The sequence below is a fragment of the Lissotriton helveticus genome, chromosome 9 (genome assembly GCF_964261635.1).
Source record: "Lissotriton helveticus chromosome 9, aLisHel1.1, whole genome shotgun sequence".
Taxonomy (NCBI): domain Eukaryota; kingdom Metazoa; phylum Chordata; class Amphibia; order Caudata; family Salamandridae; genus Lissotriton; species Lissotriton helveticus.
Genome location: NC_136070.1, coordinates 1256582998 through 1256600783, shown reverse-complemented (window position 1 = coordinate 1256600783; position 17786 = coordinate 1256582998). Strand labels below are relative to the sequence as shown.

Below are 17786 nucleotides of genomic sequence, written 5' to 3'. Positions count from 1 at the left end.
AGCATGAGTGGAAACAAAAATAGTTTTTTTTCCACTATTTGCTATTCAGTGATCATTTTGCAGGATGACCTCTAGAATGTTACCTTGTTAGGATGACTAGCTCTCGTCTAAGCCCCTACCGTTAACACGTCGCACGATAGTCCTTCTTTGATACCTACCCTCGGCTCATTTACAGTTGACAGGTCCCTTCCTAACCCCAGCCCCTCCTCCACGCTTGTTTAGCTGCCCCGCTCCACCCTAGTAACAACGCCATCGCGAAGCCCGCCCCTTGACCAATCAGAAAGCGCCCCGGCAGGCGCCTCCAATCAGATCGCGGCGCTCCATGGAGTGGGCAGACAGCTGCGAGCAGCGACGCCATTTTGTTTCCTTCAACAGACAAAAGAGAAGGATCGACGCAGCGACCGGACGCACTGCTCTGAGGTAAAGGTTTATTAGGGGGTTACGATGAAGGCTGGTCCCCTGTCACCCCTCTCGGAGGACAGATATGTAGCCTAGGTAGTACTTAATAGCTACGAGCAGAACTGCAGTGTTTAAATTTGCATTTTCTTTCGTTTTAGTCCGGTTTGTGGTGTCTCCGAGTGCGCTTCATCCTTCCTCACATACCATTATTTTGCCATATTTAGGGCTACGCTTGTATTTCAGGCATTGGCTTATAACGGTTGCCTTCCGCCAGGCCTCTGGTCACCGAGGGGCGTCTTGGCCTGCTGCAGTTACGCCCGAAGCTTCCGGATTACGCGAGCCTTGGGGTTGCTCGAAGGAACGCATTTGTATGCTGGGATTAAGGACAGGCCTCCACCGACTCGGGCGGTCGTGTGGTGTGGTGACCCCATGGAAGGCGCTTATGTTTTTGTTTCTCTTTTTTGGAAGTTTGGGGGATGGGGAGGAGGTTATGATCCTATGGATGTCAATGGGAGGTCTTTATTTACAGGCTGAAGATGAGGCCTAGGAGGATGACCGGTGAGGGATGACGACGGGTAAGGTGGAGAAGACTTGTAAGATATTATTGGTAGGGTATTCCAATTGAAGTCCCTTCAGACCAGTCTGTGCCTCTTCACGACACATTTTGAACGCGTCAAGCACGGACCAGTGAAGGAATGGAGACCACTGCTGAGGCCGGGTGACCATCGGGCTATGGGGCAGGGTAGGGGCTGTGGGGGTCAGAGTAGGGGCTGTGGGGGTCAGAGTAGGGGCTGTGGGGGTCGGAGTAGGGGCTGTGGGGGTCGGAGTAGGGGCTGTGGGGGTCGGAGTAGGGGCTGTGGGGGTCGGAGTAGGGGCTGTGGGGGTCAGAGTAGGGGCTGTGGGGGTCAGAGTGGGGCTCTTGCCAGGCAGGGGCATGGATCCCCGTTCGTAAGTATTGGGCCTCGCACTTTTTGCTCGTCACCCATAGGCCCCATACCCTAGTTGTTCAGTACCACAGTGGGGCTGTTTATGCACCGGGTTTGGGGGGGGGGGGCTGGGTCTCGGGGTTCAACGAGTCCAGTGCACCCAGGCCTCCGGGGGCGGGTAGGGGACTGACTGCCCTCTGGGCCCCTGGCAGCAATCGTCCTTATTTGGGGGGGGGGGGGTCTTCCTCCTACACCCTGACAGTTTGGGGAGCGCTACTTATGTTGGTTTTGGAGGGCTGAGACCCCTCTGTACCGTGGTCGCCGAGGCACAGACCGAGTGGCCTTACGTTGCCACGAAAAGGCTTTAGAACAGATGCTTTAGACTATAAGATGGCAATTGTGTCGGGTTCGAGCTCCATGGAGGCAGCTGTCAAAAGAGCAGGTCCTTGCTGCCATCCTTTGAGGCCGGATCCAAGAGCTCTCCGAGCAGATGCACCCGGCTCTTTTCCGCCGGCGTAGTTCTGTTTTACGCTTTTGTGCGCGAAAGATTCCGTTTCGCGTTGAAGAGGTAAAGGGGATTCAGCAGGTTGAGGCGAATTGACATTTGGACGGTCTTTGTTGGTTAATGGTGTGTCGCGGAGACCACACCCATGCTGGGCTCGGAGCGATCGATGCATTGACATATTTGCAAAGTGACATCGGGGTGGCGGCTTTACAAAGGGGGTCGTGGGGAAGACGTGAACGCAGCGTGCGATGATTAAATCTGAGTATGTGCGAATCCACACACGCTTCAACGAGGCGCTACCTCTGAGACTGGGAAGCACGGCCCCTTTCTTGATCAGTATCCGCTTATGTAAACACGGGGCAGCACCCATCGCTCCAGTACTGATTACTAATGTGCTGTAAAGAAGCACTAGAGGTTAGTGCATCCGCCGTTTAATGGCTCTTTGAAGTGTGGAGTTACCATGAAGGGCTCGCAGCCCGACCCTCGTTGTCGAGAACCTACCATTTTAGAGCAGCGTCCTCTCATTGGAGTAGGAACACTCCAGGTTAAAGCAGCGAGTAGTTTGACTCCTTGAATGTTCTTGGCAAGACTAACAGCAGCGGGTACCCCCGTGCAGGTGTCCCGAGAGAACGGGTGTAGCGGGTCATCTGTTGACATGATTTGGCCTCTAGCCCACAGTAGCTGTCACTGCCCGAGGGCAGGACACCTTATCGTGTTATTGTCCGCCGAAATCCCTCCTAATCGCGTTTACCTTTCTTATCGTGGACTTTATTGCTCCGATGTTTGCTCACATCGCCTGCCGTTTTACTTTTCAGTCATCCATTGGGCTTCAGTTTCCCTTTCCTCGTTCGTTGTCATTTCCCCGCCTCCACGTCACTGATGAACTTCAGCCAACAAGGATGCATTGTGCGCGTTGGGCGATCAGCCCCGCGATTCTCTGGATAGTCCGGAATATCGACGTTTTAGCTTTACCTCGATGTCTCAAGGATGCCGTGGTGAGTGCAGATACCTGACCAGTTTTTTTGCCAGAGAATCTGCAGCTTTCCGCAGAATGGTACAATGAGCGCACAATGCTCGCTTCTCTCCTCTAGTGGAGTTATGCACCGCTCGTGTTACATGATCTACCGCCCACCTGAACTGCAGCTAAGGTCGCCTTTTCTTTGTAATTTCTACAAATGGTAATTGTCGAGGTAAAACTTTCACCTAGTTACTACCAATGTAAACCCTGCGTATAGCAAAAAGCAACTGAAGGTGACCCCTGGCAATCATTGCTTTTATTTAGCAAGTAGGATTTACTGACACCTGGTGCATGTTGCATTCAAGTGTGTGTAGAAAGGTTGTACGGTGAGGACATGAGTGGTACCCCTAATGAAAACCCAGATTTCCAAACAAGCCTGTCCTGCAATATAGGGAGTTTAACCATTTATTGAAGTAAAAGGCAAACTTACCTTTCCTCTGTTAGAACACTATTCTCTGCTTACACAGCACCAAAAACGCAGACCGCCCCCAGATCTTGTAGGCTGATCAGTTCATGGATGAAACCCAGGACACTTACTAATAGGAAGCTTGCCTGACAATTTGGTTGTCAGGACTTTATACGCTGGTTCCCCTATACCAAGAGTTTTTAACTGGTTTTGTGGTGCAACATTTTTGTTTTCTTGACCACGTTTAAGCCAAAACAACCAAGAATCCCCAAAGTTTTCGCAGTGAATATTAGGCGTCATGCTGCTGGTCAGAATATGGAGCAGTGCAGATTAAACACTGTCATCAAAATGGTTAGCCTGAGGGCTAGTTTATGGATGCACAAACCATAGCGCAATGCTCTTATAGTGTGCAAAAATTCATTGGCTGAAATGCAGCTTTGTCTTCCTATGTGACAGATTTTGAGCTTGAGTACCAGGCTACCAACGGGTTTCTTGGCGCCAGAAGACGTCACTGAAGAAGGTGTATCCTGACAGATCGCACTCTTTTGTATCTGGAATCAGAACTCCATATAGCCTGCAATATCTGATGCACTTGTGATATTGTGACCTATAACTTGAGAGCACGTGTGTTTTCTCAACTCCCCCATCTTTCACTGATGCATTTTCCTGCATGGTGGGTCCATCTCGTGGGTGGAGGTTGTCACCTTGGTACTGCCAGGGCTTAGTTGAGACTTGAATGAGGCCTATAGAAGGGATTCCCCCCGACCAGATACAATGCTGCAATCATCCACCCTCCAATAAGTACTCAAAAGCCCCTGCATAAGCCACTATTTGGTTCGCTCGATGTGCCATGTCCATATTAGAGGATTTCCCCCGGGAGTCAACAATTGTGTGGCTCAACAACCTGTGAAGAGCAAGCAGTTACACGAGAAAGGGTAGTGGAACTCGCAACTGGTATCCCCCATTCGGCTACCTTTTTGACATTTCTGTATCTAGGAGCAGTCAAATCCATAATTCAAGCAGCCCCTCTCAGCACTAAGGGGCAATTGTATGCCTTGTGTTGAGGGGTCCGGATTTAAAATCCTGTCCTCCATGCAAGGAGCCTTGAACGCTTCACTTTTAACCGGCGAAGCACAGAACAATCTGTAGTAAATGCCATTTAAACTCTGGGTGGGTTCTGGATTTATTTTGTGATTGGGTTTTTTTTCTTTTTCCTGCTGCAGAGGTTTTTAAAGGTCTTGATAGATGCCATTGCTGTGGTGAGGCCTGAAGATCAGCACATCCATTGTCCCTTCTCCTGAAGGTCATGATGTTGGCCTTGTCGCAGTTCATACCTGTACAGAGATACACGGGTCAACAAATCGAATGGTCCTACATGAAGAAACTAGGGATGAGTCAACCGGAACGAGTAGTTTAAGGGTGCTTTCTTTCGATTTCATACAGTGTTGCACTGTTCACCTGTCAAATGCCGTTTTAAAGTTAACATTATCCATTTTGTCGAATTATTGAACATCGTGGTCTGTGTGAGGAACACGGAGAATGGCGCACACGTTGTTTTTGTGCCATAAGAATGTGTGGTCTCAAATAAGTATGAAGATTGTGCTATTGAGCTGCGAGCTCCTGCGACCTTTGAATTAAATCCCGTGAAAACATCTTTCTTAGGTGTATGATCTGTATTTTCCCTTATTTTAGCTTAATCATAGGCATTGCCTCCATGAAATTAGTCAAACACGGAGTATCTAGAAAACAAAAACAAAAATGTGCATTCTAATGGAAGCCATGGGGAAGAGTTGTGAGGCTCATTGTGCGATCCCAAGTCACTTTGCCCTCTTTATCCGGCTGGTTGATGCATGTACTCTGTAAGATACTTGGAGGAAAAAAAGTATGTCATGAATGTAGAAGAGACTAGGGGGCATATGTACAAGCCCCTACCGCCACAGAAACGTCACTTTTTGTGATTGTGGCAAATAGGGACTTTGCCTTATGTATAAGGCAGCGTTAAACCACTTAACATGGCTTATTACTGCCTTGTACATAAGGCACCCTTTCACGCTATGCTTAGCTTGAAAGGGGTGGGCAGTGGATGTTCCACCGCAACACCCATTGATTTTTGACCCTGCCCCTATTTACAAGGGCAGTTTAAATAAGAGGCAGCTCCAAAATTAAGACTGGGGAAAACCTGGTCTTAAGTTGGCGAAATGTGAAGAAATGCTTTTTTTCTCTACGTTTTTGCTTTTTTCATGCGTGCTTGTGCAGCACACACGGAAAAAGCTAAATGCCTAGTATTGTTTATGTGCGGGGGGGGTCCTTCTTCCTGCACATAAATAAATCATTTTTTAAAATGTCGTTTTGCAACTTCTATGTGGGCTGCATTAAACAGCACACATAGATGTGACAAAATGACATTTCAGAATTGTTTATGTGCAGTAAGGGACACCTTCCTACACCTAAACAATACACCCCTGAATGCAGACACCCTTGCGCTATGGTGAAAGGGTGCCTGTGGTGGTGCTACACTGATAACTGTAGCGCCAATGCAGGGGGTAACGCAAGGCTGCACCATATCCTTGTAAATATGGTACAGCCTTGCATTTCTGAAGTGGTGGAGTGAGGCATTAAGCCATGATGGCTAACTCCTCACTCCCACGTACATATACCCCTAGGTATTTTTCCAACATGCTGCATTATGTACTGACAGGCAGTTCAAAATATCATGTACCCAGAAAGCCTAGCAACTACGTGGGATATACAGGGACTGATGGTTAGCATTGGGTTTGCAGGGATCAGCTACAGATGACTTAGTTGGATGTGCAAGACTGCTGTACAGGAAATACTAGTTGTTGACTACCATGTGAGACCGATTCAAACATTCATGGCTATCTACGCTCCCTGGGGGGGTCTGCTTGTAACATTGAAAATAGATATCTGCCTGGATTTGCTGGATTTATCAGCTTCCTTCATCAAAGTTGATCACTCAACCATCATCCACACTCGAGTTCGAATGGGATCCACTGGCAAGAAAACATTGCCAGAAAACGAAAATACAGCTCCCTGTTCCCCAGAAGGTGGAACCTGTTTCTTCCAGAAAGTGACTTCAGAACTGTTGATCAAGTCACACTCTCCCATGTGGATATGACCCTGGTGTCCTCGAAGACTCAACACTGGCATCCCTAATGGGCCTGATGAAATATGATCAAACTACTCTCATCCTGATAGCACTCATTGGCTCCCCTTTCTGACCTGTTCAAAACCAGCTACATCATTTACAAAGTCCTTAGCGGCACCTCAGCCTTTCTGGTGGCTTTCATCACACCTGCAGCCAGCCCACTACTGGATTGGGGACTTATTGTGTTAAAAAAAGGGGGGGGTGGGGGGGGGGGGCGGTGTCAGCAAGCCTTTTCCATCGATGCACTTATGACCTAGAACAACATTCCTGTATCGAAAAGGAACGTCTCAACACTACTTCTGTTTAGGAAAGTACATCTCCTTCAAGAACAACTCCTCATGATGCAGCAGTGGTCCATTAACCAGGCACAGCTTTTTGCACGTTTGCTTTTGACCCCACACAGGACACACCTGCTTTTTTACATAAAATGGTGTATTTAGTTTTTCCACAGAACAGTTTGAGTGAGGTGAATAAGAGCAAATCATGCAATTGGAGGAGGCAGTAAAACTCATTTCATAATCAATACTTAATTTGCAGATTGTGAGTCTGTGATGGAGTTGTGCAGTGATAATTAATATCGCCCCAAATATTGGCTTTAGAATACGTAATTGATTTTTGCTCATATGTTCTTCAGTTTACATTCTCTTGTGTAAGAAATTACTGGAGGTGTGGCTATGCTATGGAAGAAAAGAGCAGAAAGTAGTCCTCGTTTGTTCTCATGTGGTCTTCAGTTATGTGGAAGGTGTTCATACGTTCGATTAAGTAGTTTATATCCAGAATTATGCTACCAGTTTACTGCCTCCTGCGAAGTGTGAGCGACAATCTGGGATAAGATACAGAGAAGAGTGATACCCGCATAAAGATTGAGTGGGTATGGGTGTGTGAGGGTTCCTAACCCCTCCCATGCTCGTGACGGAACCACTCCGTCACGAGCCTCGGGTGGGCTGTGCTGGTGATGGAGCGGTTCCGTCGCGGCGTGTTCTATTGAGCGGGCGGGGACGTGACGGAACCGCTCCGTCACACGCATAGCCCACCGGAGGCTCGTGACGGAGCGGTTCCGTCACGAGCATGTGAGTGCCGCGTGGCCCTCCTCCCCTTAGCGCTGCGGCGGAATTGCCGCCGCAGCGAAGGGGCTAAAATGAGAAAATATTATTTTGGGGTTCACATGAAAATGTTGTGGTAGATCACGCCAAGGAGAGGGTGTGACCTGTCGATCCATCCAATAAAGCTGCAGTTGTGTTGTGATTTGTAGGTCAAATGTACATTTCTTCATCTGAGGTTACTTCGGCTTGTGCTCCTCCTCGTCACTGATGTCACTTGATCATCTGCATATAAAAATCACTTTTCGTCGGGGGAAATATAAATGGAGCTTCCATATGAAATGTAAGAGGATGTAGTAATAAAATCTGTGAATCGTATTACACTATTCAATGGCAATCATATGTGCCCTTGAACTTCGAAAATCCTTTGGTTTGAAAACTAAAGAGACTATCATGGCACTAATAGTGGTAATGGCCGTCTTCTGTTTTGAATTTGACTTTAAAGACTAACAGTCTATTAGGTGACAAACTATCCTGGCATCTTACTTGGGAGAAACGTTCCCCATTGTAGATTTTTTTTTTACCTTAATTTCTACCTAGAGTAAATGAATAGCATGGATTGAGTCCTAACTGGCTTTATGAATTCTGAGTGAATACCCATGGCGCGGTCATGGAATATTTTGCCTGTTAGAATATGCCAGTGTACATAAATACAGAAGCTGGGGTTTAGTCACATGTGCAAATGATAATACTCAGTGTTTTGCATAGTGATGTCTGATTGCTCCGTGAAAGGGGCGATTCTTGGAAAGGGAGCTTGTTGCCTGTCATTTGCTCATAGGCTGTTTACTTGATTCCAAGATTCATATACATAAAGTTTTCTAGTTTTGGATTGATCCACTTGTGTAAATTTAAATATCCCTTGGTCTCTCTTTAAGAACACACTAGGCAATTTGGGATTACTCTTCACAGCAGTTTGATTAGCTCGGTTAAAGTTCGACAGATAAAAATATATTTTAAGATGCAGAGTGTCGAGGCTGAACTGTTCACCTCTTATTTTCTTCCACAGCACCTCATCCTGTGCTGAACTGATCCTTCTTCACAGAACCGAAAACAGATATTTGTGTAATAGATCCTTAACTAGGAAGAGGAAATTCCTGGTTTGCAGCTCCTAATTTCTCCTTCTTTGTGATTCTTAAACTTGGGTCTTTCAAGGGAATCTTTTCTGATCCAGATCTTCGAAGCAAAAATTGATGGCCGTTTTTACTTGTTTTTTTTATTCAAATCATATAGTTGTGAGCCCAGAAGCAGTAAACTAAAGCTGAAGACTCTAGACGGTTTTCCTGTGCTCATCCATAGATGAGCAGAGCAGCATTCACCTCCAAACCTAATCCATTGAATGTCCCATCTGAACGCAGGTAACAGCCCCTACAGAACTTAGAATGTGTCCGAATATCAGGTGACCTATGAGTCTTGGTGATGAAGCCCTAAAAGCCCAATGGAGAGTTCATGGCTACAAGGGAGCGTTTAAGAACTGATCCACTCTTTCACCCGCGGAGCTCCTCAAAGTCCCTAAACCCCCTCAGAACTGACAAATCTGGTGCATACTGCTGTAGGTTTTGATTCACTGCTCTTGTAGGATTAGTTCACCCGTCAGTTGCCTGGCACAGGGCAGTACTTTTCCTTGATAGTTAAGTTCTCGTAGGGGTGCCTTTTTGCTCAGACTAGAAAGACCTAGATGGGGACATAGAGCAGGAGAAATTAAATCTGGGAAGTCAACGTATATCCGTGTAAACCTGCTGACTGAACTTTGCAAGACCCATCGATTGAATTTAAACCCCTCTTGAAGGACCACGTTGATATCTGTTGAGCATCACCGTGGCCCTGCAGGAGCTTTCCCTAAAAATGGTTGTATTCATTTGGCCTTGTATTGCACATTTAAATGTTCTGTTCTGTCTTCTGCAGTGCAGATGAACCCCGAAATGTCTTTCTGCTGGATCTCTGTGTAGATACCAGGCATGTGCAGTTTTGTGGGCGGTGTTGCAGATGGCCATCGCCCTTATATGTCCGGGTTCAAACTGGGGTGGCGGAGTGAGCAAAAGAACAATGGATTTAACCCAGATCTCTTGACTGGGGGGAATGTTTGATTTAGTCTGCATTCTGGCCATCGTTTTTCCCCCCGTTTACCAATTCGAGTTGGATCAGTAAATAAAGAGGACAACGCGAGAGCCTTTTCCTTCCTTTGTAAGTGGCTTCATTGAGCAACATGAAAGTGAAGCGGCATAAAAGATGGAGTGTGGAAAGTCAAACTGGTGACGGCAACGTGTAACACGGGTTGCGTGGATGGTAAACGGGTGATAAAGCGATACTGAATGGGTGTGAGAGAAGCAGATGCTTGAGAGAGCGCTACAGGGAGGGAGACCAGTTTGGAGACATCCGGAAACACGTGCACTCTTGTGAAAGGCCCCACAAGTAGATTTGTAGTGCTACGGGGAGGGGGCAGATGAAAGATGAACAAGTCTAACCATCGAATAAGGAGCAGCCAAATGAGTGACAGTAAAGCCAACCAATGGCAAGCAATTGGCAGACTGCAAGCCCATCTATGTCATTGGTGAACCCACAATGTATTTTACAGATTTGCTTTTTTTCTGCTCTCCTGGCCCTTCTGATCCATCATACCTGAGGTTTGATAGTTTGAAGCCCTCACTGAGTATGTCAGCGTTTATCTCCAGAATTGTACCAAACATACCTAGTTTTCCATGGGGTTCTCATCAGCATCTAGACATAACTGATTTCATCTTTAGACCCCTCATTTAAACGGGTGCAAATGCATGTTTTTTTCCAAAATCTGTTTCTATCATTCTGTAGCTGATTGAGCCCCTGACAGGTGTTTGTCCATGGCATAACCTTGCCTGAAATCGAGAAGAGAAGTGGCCCATTAGGGTTTTAGGTGCTATTGGAGGGACCAACATTTTGAATTGTGCAGAATTCAGAATACTGCAGGTGAATACAACACCTGCAGTATTGGTATTTACTGGTTGCAAAGACAGCACCCATAATGGTCGGTCCCTTCGAATGAGCCCCTTAACCCCTTTGCTGCTGGCAGGATTCCCCTGCTGTGCTCGGGGGCGCGCACAGCGCCCCCGTGCTCATGACGAGCTCAGCTCGTCATGAGCCACGGCGCTCCAGTGCTCCTCACGACCACGCCCGTTTAATGGAACGCTCAGCACAGCAGGGGAATCAGCCCAGCGTGCGAGCGTTCCACAGGCCATGACGCGCTGAGCTCGTCATGAGCACAAGAGGGGTTAAAATGTTTGCCAAGTATGGCGATTGCAGTCTCCTTCTGTTGGGAAGCACTGACCTCTAGCTTTGCTTCTGCCTATATTAAGTACCCCTGTCTACAGCAGCTTTCCTCATGAGCAGAAAGGGCTCCTTGAGACATCCAATTATGCGACCGGCTTTGTCACCTTTCGCGATGAACGTCTGGCACAGCTGGATCCAGCAACGGATCTCCCTGGGTCTCATGCTCGCATAGCAGAGAAAGCCTTCTGTGTGAATGCCTGTGGTACAGCTAGAACCAGCGATGGATCTCCCTGGTTCTCGTGTGTGAACTTTGCTGGTACTGCTATATCCAGCTATGGATATGCCGGAGTGTCATGTGAACATCGCTGGTACAGCCTAATCCATCAACTCATCTTGTGTGTGAATGCCAGTGGCACAGCGGACCCAGCAGTGGGCCTCGTGTGAACGTCGCTGGTTCAGTAGGATCCAGCGACCGATCTCCCTGGGTCTTGTGTGAACATCACTGGTTCAGTGAGAACCAGCAACGAATCTCCCTGGGTCTCATGTGAACGTCTATGTTGCTGCTGGTTCCAGCGAGGGGTCTCTATGGTAAAGAGGATCCAGAGACTGATCTACCTGGGCCTCGCGCTCGTTGTAAAGTCCAAGTGTGGCCATTGTTGGTTCGCCTGACAAATGTTTCTTTGGGCCTTCAGAGTGGGTTGTGCAGGCAGACACCAGCTGACGACCAGGAAGCTGTTTTACCTCTGGCTCTGTCCGCCCTCCTTGCGTGTTTCTGGGGCTATTGCATGTTTTCATGTGTGTCCATTTAAAAAAAAAAGGGGAGTCTGACAAGCTCTCTCCTCCGCAACTCTGTGTGTGTGATGAATCGCACAAGGTGGTGGATGTCTACATAGCCTATATAGCCCTTATGTCAACGGTTAAATACCTTTTCCCACTCTTGGCCCCAGCCAACGTTGTCTTCTCTGGCTGTCGGATTCCTGCTGACAGTGGTGTGTTTTGGATACCGAAGCGGTAGCCTCATTGCTCCACATTCATTTTGAATTTTTTACTTGCAGTTTTGGTTTATTTATTGATCCATGGCACTTTGTCACAGGTGAAGTTTGTTCATATGATCGCTGATCTGCAGGTCTTTCCTATACTTTGGATGGCACCCACTTCATGCCGGTGAAGCATGTCATTGCTGGTCAAATAATGATGTTGATTGTTTGCACCATGCTCGCGTAGACATCGACTTGGTGCAGCCAGTTTGGTTGATGCTTTCTGGCAAGTCTTCTCTATTTGTTGTCTCCAGCGGAGTTGGGCGTCGTGTCACCCCCTATGTTGTTTTCCCACTTGATCTCCTCTGCAAGGAGGAGGATCCAAGGATGATGATGATAATGTTGCTGTGGTTTTGCCTGTGTGTTAAGTTATCGGACCGTTGCTGTACCAGGGTCGGATTGGTAAGGCGGGCAGTGGCCGAGGGGCCGGTATCGAAATTCCAGCATTGGCTGCTTTTTTGGCAGCCTGGGTGGCAAGTTGGGCTGTGTCTGGTGTGTTCAGATGTCACCAGTGAGGCCAAAGTGGCCTTTCTGGAGGGAGATGGGCATCCATTATCTCCCTTTAATCAACGGGCGGAGGTATCGCTCCCTTTCTCTCCCTGGGCCGACCAATTAATGTATTCATACTGAGCGGGGGCATGGGGCCTGAGCAGAAGTGGCCTCACTTGTTTTCAGGCGTTTATAAAACTTGCCAAAGCAGTGTTTTGCGGAAAGGCAATATGCAGATGTGGGCCACACTTTGTTTTTTTAGCGTGCCAGGGTCGATTTCTAATCCCAATCCATCCAACTCTTCGCTGTACCATCCCCAACTGCGCCTACTGTAGCTTTTATTGGATTTTGATGCAAGGGGTGGGGAGTGCATGCCATGCATTGGAAACACACCACCCTCCTTTCTGAAGCCCACCCCTCTAGCTGTCATCGACCCCCCCCCTTGCTGTCATCGACCCCCTCTTGCTGTCATCGACCCCCCCTCGCTGTCATCGACCCCCCCCCCTCGTTTCCTACTTCCAACCCGTGAGTGATTCGCACAGGAGAAGCGGGGCATTCGAGGGGGCGCTGCTGATGGGCCCCATGCAGAACTGTACATCCGCAAACTCGGAAGGGTTAAAGAGTTGATCCCGCCCTCCTCCTTCCTGCGAGCATCTCCTTTCAGAGTGTGTGTTTAACGCTGGGAGGGGCCGCAGGGGGAAGGGAGCCTATGGAGGAGAGGTCGATGTGCAGACACCTTCTGTGCACGAACTCGTTGAACTCGCGCAGCGGCGCTCGGCTCGGATGCGAGTTAAGAGCGCCACCTTCAGGCTGTTTCTAGACCGTCCGTCTCTGCGCCTCTGTTTGTGAACTTCTGAATTTAGGAATTTTTTTCTGAACTCCCAGGCAGCTAGAAGTGTTATTTAGCCTGCGCACAAAGTAACTCGGAAGGTAAAATAACAGTGTGCATTCCTTACGGCCCTACGTGTGCCTTGTTTAATTGGTCTTGTCGTTCTTTGATTTTTATTGGATGTTTTTATGTGTTGTCGATCTAATATTTGCAGTTTGTCACACACATCGTGCAGGTAAGCAGGATCAAGGGCAGGACGTAGATGCGGGGGGGGGGGGGGGGGGGGGACCAGCGCGGGTGAGCCCGAGGGATCAAGGTCAAGGGCAGGATGACCAGGGACAGAGTGCGGCAGGCAGCAACGGCGGGTGAGCCCGGGCAGAGAAAGGGCAGGATGAGGTGGGTTGGGTAAGCGCTGACCAAGCAGCGCCAGTGCACCTTAGCGGGCCCCGCACCTTTCACGAGCACTGACTCAGCTCCCTGGGGTCTTCACTCCCGTAGGTCACCACCACGCGTGCTCTCACAGCCCGAGCTACCTGTCACACACGGAAGAGCGAGGGATCGTGGACTTTACTCCCCCTTTGAGCCCGGGGAGAGCGAGAGCCGCTCTTGGCACTGATGGCTCCGGCGTGATCATTGGGCTACCAGGAGCAGCCCCCGTGATGCTGCTGTCACTGACTGATCGCCCCCACACCTGATGTTTGGGTTGCAGAGTATTTTGTTGTGCACACTTAACATTCTATGGTGCATAAATTGATGTGTTTTGTTTTATTTCTGACTGTTTCCGTGTAATGAAGACTCTCGTTAATGTTGCATTTATATAAGGAAGCTTGTCGAAAACACACATATTCAATGGACACTCAGTAAATCACAAACCTGTATATTGCAGTGAAAGTATCCCCTCAAAAAGCTGTATCAATGCCTGTTTTTTTCCCTTCCTTTTCTCCTCCCCTCTGCTCCTCTCCTCTTCCTAGCTTATTGTTGTGGACCTATAGCCTTTGTGTTGATAAGAAAATGTTGTGAGTTAAGAGAAACGAAAAAAAGCTGAGGCAGTAGTGTTTTCCCTTCTCCTTTGTGAGTCTTCTCTGGCCCCGCCCAGCCTCGCAGGGCGAGCCGGATTGGGCAGCTCTCGGGGTGGGTGGAGCCAGGCTTGTTTTTCTCCCTCTGACCTCAGCTATTTGTCTCCGTGCCTGTAGCCCCGAGCCTCAGTCGGGACTGCGAGCGACGAGCTGCATGGATTGTGTTTCCTTTCAGTACATGATGACGGGACTGTGCTTGGTTTCTCCTTTGTAAAAGTGGAGGTGTTTGTTTTTCCATTTGTCTTCGCACAGAATAAGGCCACCGTAAATAAGCTGCTGGTTAAGGACCCATCCAAGAAGCCTCCCTTTAGTCCTCCCGCACCTTCGGCGCTTCTCTGTCTAATGAGCTACAAGGATGAGCCCTGCATTCGGCACGATGGAAGTGGAGCACTACGCCAAGGGAGTCATCCTCGAGCCCTTTCTGCACCAGGTCGGGGGGCACTCGTGTGTCCTCCGCTTCAATGACAAAACCATCTGCAAGCCCCTCATCCAGAGGGAGCACCAGTTCTATGAGACCCTGCCCACCGAGATCCGCAAATTCACGCCGCAGTACAAGGGTAAGTCCCCAGCCCGGCGCCTGCCTGCTGCGCTCTTCTCTTCCTTTGCAGAGCTTCGCTTGCTTCCCTAAACCTCTCCCCCCGCGGAGAGGCGCTGGGGTTCTTCTCTGTGTTCTGTAGTTTTGGTGCTGTCAGAGCAGGCTGTGGTGCATGGGTGAGACGGCTGACTCCTCATAGACTAGAGCAGCCCTTGCTAGCGGTAGCGCGCCCTTAGACAAGGTAAGTGCTTTTCCTATTGGGGCCTGTTGTGGAGCCTCCTCGGCTGGTAATATACATTTGACTGCTTTTTAGTCATTGTAGACTTTCTTGGGATCTAGGTAAAAATGAATTTAAAGTTTGCAGTCTGACTCCAAGTTTATCCTTAAGATTAAAACTTTAACCCTACTGGGACCGATTCATAAATCATCTCGCGCCCATCTTAGTGTGACTGCCGTTCACAAGAGCTGCACACTTATGAATACAACTCTGCGTAATGGGTCTGTCTCAAAGTCCGAGCGAGTTCAGCACTTGCAGAGAAAAACCTCCTGGAAATTCTGCAGTCTTGGCCAAGAAGCTGAGGGGGGCTGCCCCGGGGGTAGGTGCGGGGCTCCAGGGAGCTGTGGGGGCTTCCCCGGGGTTGGTGCGGGGCTCCAGTGAGCTATGGGGGCTGCCCCGGGGGTAGGTGCGGGGCTCCAGGGAGCTGTGGGGCCTGACCCGGGGGTAGGTGCGGGCTTCCAGGGAGCTGCCCCGTGGGTGGGTGCGGGGCTGAGTTTCCCTGTTCTTCCGAGCTTTGCAATACTTATTGTCGTTGTTCTGGGAAATGTAAAGTGATCTATTGATGCATGTTCTACACTCTCTAATGAACTGAACTTTCTTCTAGCTAACGGGTATTTTAAAAATAATTTCACGTTTATCACTTTGTAAAAGTTAAAGTTTAACACTTTGGGGCAGAAATTGTGCGATTTGTCTTGGGCCAGAATGCTTTAATCTGTATGCACACATAACTTGTACATGCTTCCCATCGCAGGTTTTAGTAAGAATATTGTAACCGGTGTGTGCTCACTATGTCTAACTATCTAATTGGTGTTTTTATCTTTTAATCGGGGTGGGGGAGGCAGGGCTTGATTCGGGCCATCTTTATTGTTTTTTTCCAGGACAAAGCCAAGGCCATTTGCTAGCTGGCTGTGCCCCTTTTCGTGTAGTGCTTCCTTTGTGGTGCTTGGCAGCAGTATGCACTTGGGAGCCGCCTGCCCAGTTCAGGAGTGCCAGTCTCTGCCCATTGCTGTTACTGTAAGGAAAGGCACCCATCGATAAGAGCTGAACGCTGACAGCACTGACAAGTGCGTCTCTCAAAGACTCTAAAGCAATGCAGTGCCCTAGAGACTCTGACGCTCCCAGGATCCTCTGCGTGTCACAGAAACACTTGTGTGTATAACCTGTTCTCCACTTGGCCGCTTCATAGCAGTCCGGTCTCTTGAACTTTCATACAGTGTGCTGATTCCAATTGCAAGCTCTCGGAATTCTGCTCGTTGTTCTGTGATCCTGTTTTCGTTTTGCTTTGCATGCAACCCTGTACCCTACTGTACTTTCAAACACTCCCTCCCCTTTACAGATTTGTGATTGCTGAAAACGTTGGATTCTGCCAGATCACAAAACTGAAAGCAGATCTGCTGAAAGATGTAAATAGGAACTGTTTTACATCTGTTTAAATGTCAGATGCTTTACTTCAAATTAAATAAAAACAAACTACCCCATAAGAAATTAATAAATATTTTCATTGATTGAAAACGTGTCCTGTTATTATTTAGTTCCGATTTTATACATTATGCAACACCAGGAGACGAATCTCCCAGCTAAACCTTTGTGCGTTAACAATAATTTGTTTATGTTGGGTGTTTGTCAAGGTGTTTTGATATTTGTTAGGTTGACAGATGAGTTTTGACGTGTGACAAACTAAGGAATGGGTAAGAACAACACACAACTGCTCTTCATCATTTTGCATAAAAGCATTTCACGAGCCATGTACTAAAGCCACCTTGTTTCCCTCCCCCGACCTTCTTCCCCTCTCCAGGAGTGGTCTCGGTGAGTTTCGAAGGCAGTGAAGAAGGTAACCTATGTCTCATAGCTTACCCGTTGAACGGGGACCAAGACAACCTGGAGAACGGGGCTCATTCCGACTGCGAACCGAAGAACAAGCTCATCCGGTGGACCAATAAGAAACCAGTTTTACTAGAAAACGACAAGTTGACCAAAGAGCGTGTTCGACAACACCGAAAAGAGGAAAAAATGAAAAGGTGAGTGTTGGATGGGAAGGTACTGTGTGTGGTTGTGTATGGCGTCCTGTAAAGCAACTAAATGCTGCATCCCTTCTGGAACAGCTGTCCAGTGGCATTCATCCATAGGCTAAAAACCGCAGGTTATAAAAGTATACACCGGTTCACATCCTATAATTACACCGGGCAACTCGTATCAGTTTGTATTCAGTGTATTAACACACATTAATAAAATGCCGACGGCACAGTGCTGTGTGGTGAAACCATTTACATATTGCCATAAAATCGCGTAACAATTTTCTTGTGTATTTTATTAAATACTGGAGAAGACTCCATGAATAGAATTATCTGGGTGTAAAACTGATCCCAGTACAGCCGGATGTTTCGACCCAACCATCAAAACCAGGGTTTCATCAGGCCTGAGACACCTGTCTTTAGCCTCCTATAGCGCGTTCCCAAATATTGCCCATTAAGAATCCAGGTTCATCAAGTCCTCGTGGAGCACCCCTCGTGAGGGGCACTCATGCCACCGAACCATGGATGTGATGCCGGGCAGCCGTAAATGCTATTGCTTTTTAGCACTTTAACGAGAATCCATTTAATGGGTGTTGAACTAGCAATGCAGACAAGAACACCTCACTAGTACCAACATCTGACCCACCAACCGACGTGTGGATTGATTTGGATTCCAGATATATACAGGCACGCCTTACAGTGATATGTCGCAAGAAATGTGAAGAGGTCGATGGTACTGAATGTTATAACCGTTGGTACTAGTGAGGTGTT

The 17786-nt window shown here is 48.2% G+C and overlaps 1 protein-coding gene across 5 annotated transcripts in view; it reads left to right on the top strand.

Moving 5' to 3' along the window:
* The first annotated feature begins 303 nt into the window (after positions 1–303).
* IP6K2 (inositol hexakisphosphate kinase 2) overlaps positions 304–17786 on the top strand; it is a 33572-nt gene continuing 16089 nt past the window's right edge. Inside the window, exons 1-3 of one of the 5 annotated variants that reach the window (XM_078661787.1) lie at positions 304–420; positions 14444–14748; positions 16799–17021. In XM_078661787.1, the coding sequence (XP_078517913.1) occupies positions 14547–14748; positions 16799–17021 (425 nt within the window). In that variant the 5' untranslated portion in view covers positions 304–420; positions 14444–14546. Of the gene's footprint in view, positions 421–14292; positions 15410–15451; positions 17022–17786 lie in introns of those variants that run through there. The other 4 variants (XM_078661789.1, XM_078661790.1, XM_078661791.1 and 1 more) reach the window with 4 other exon arrangements.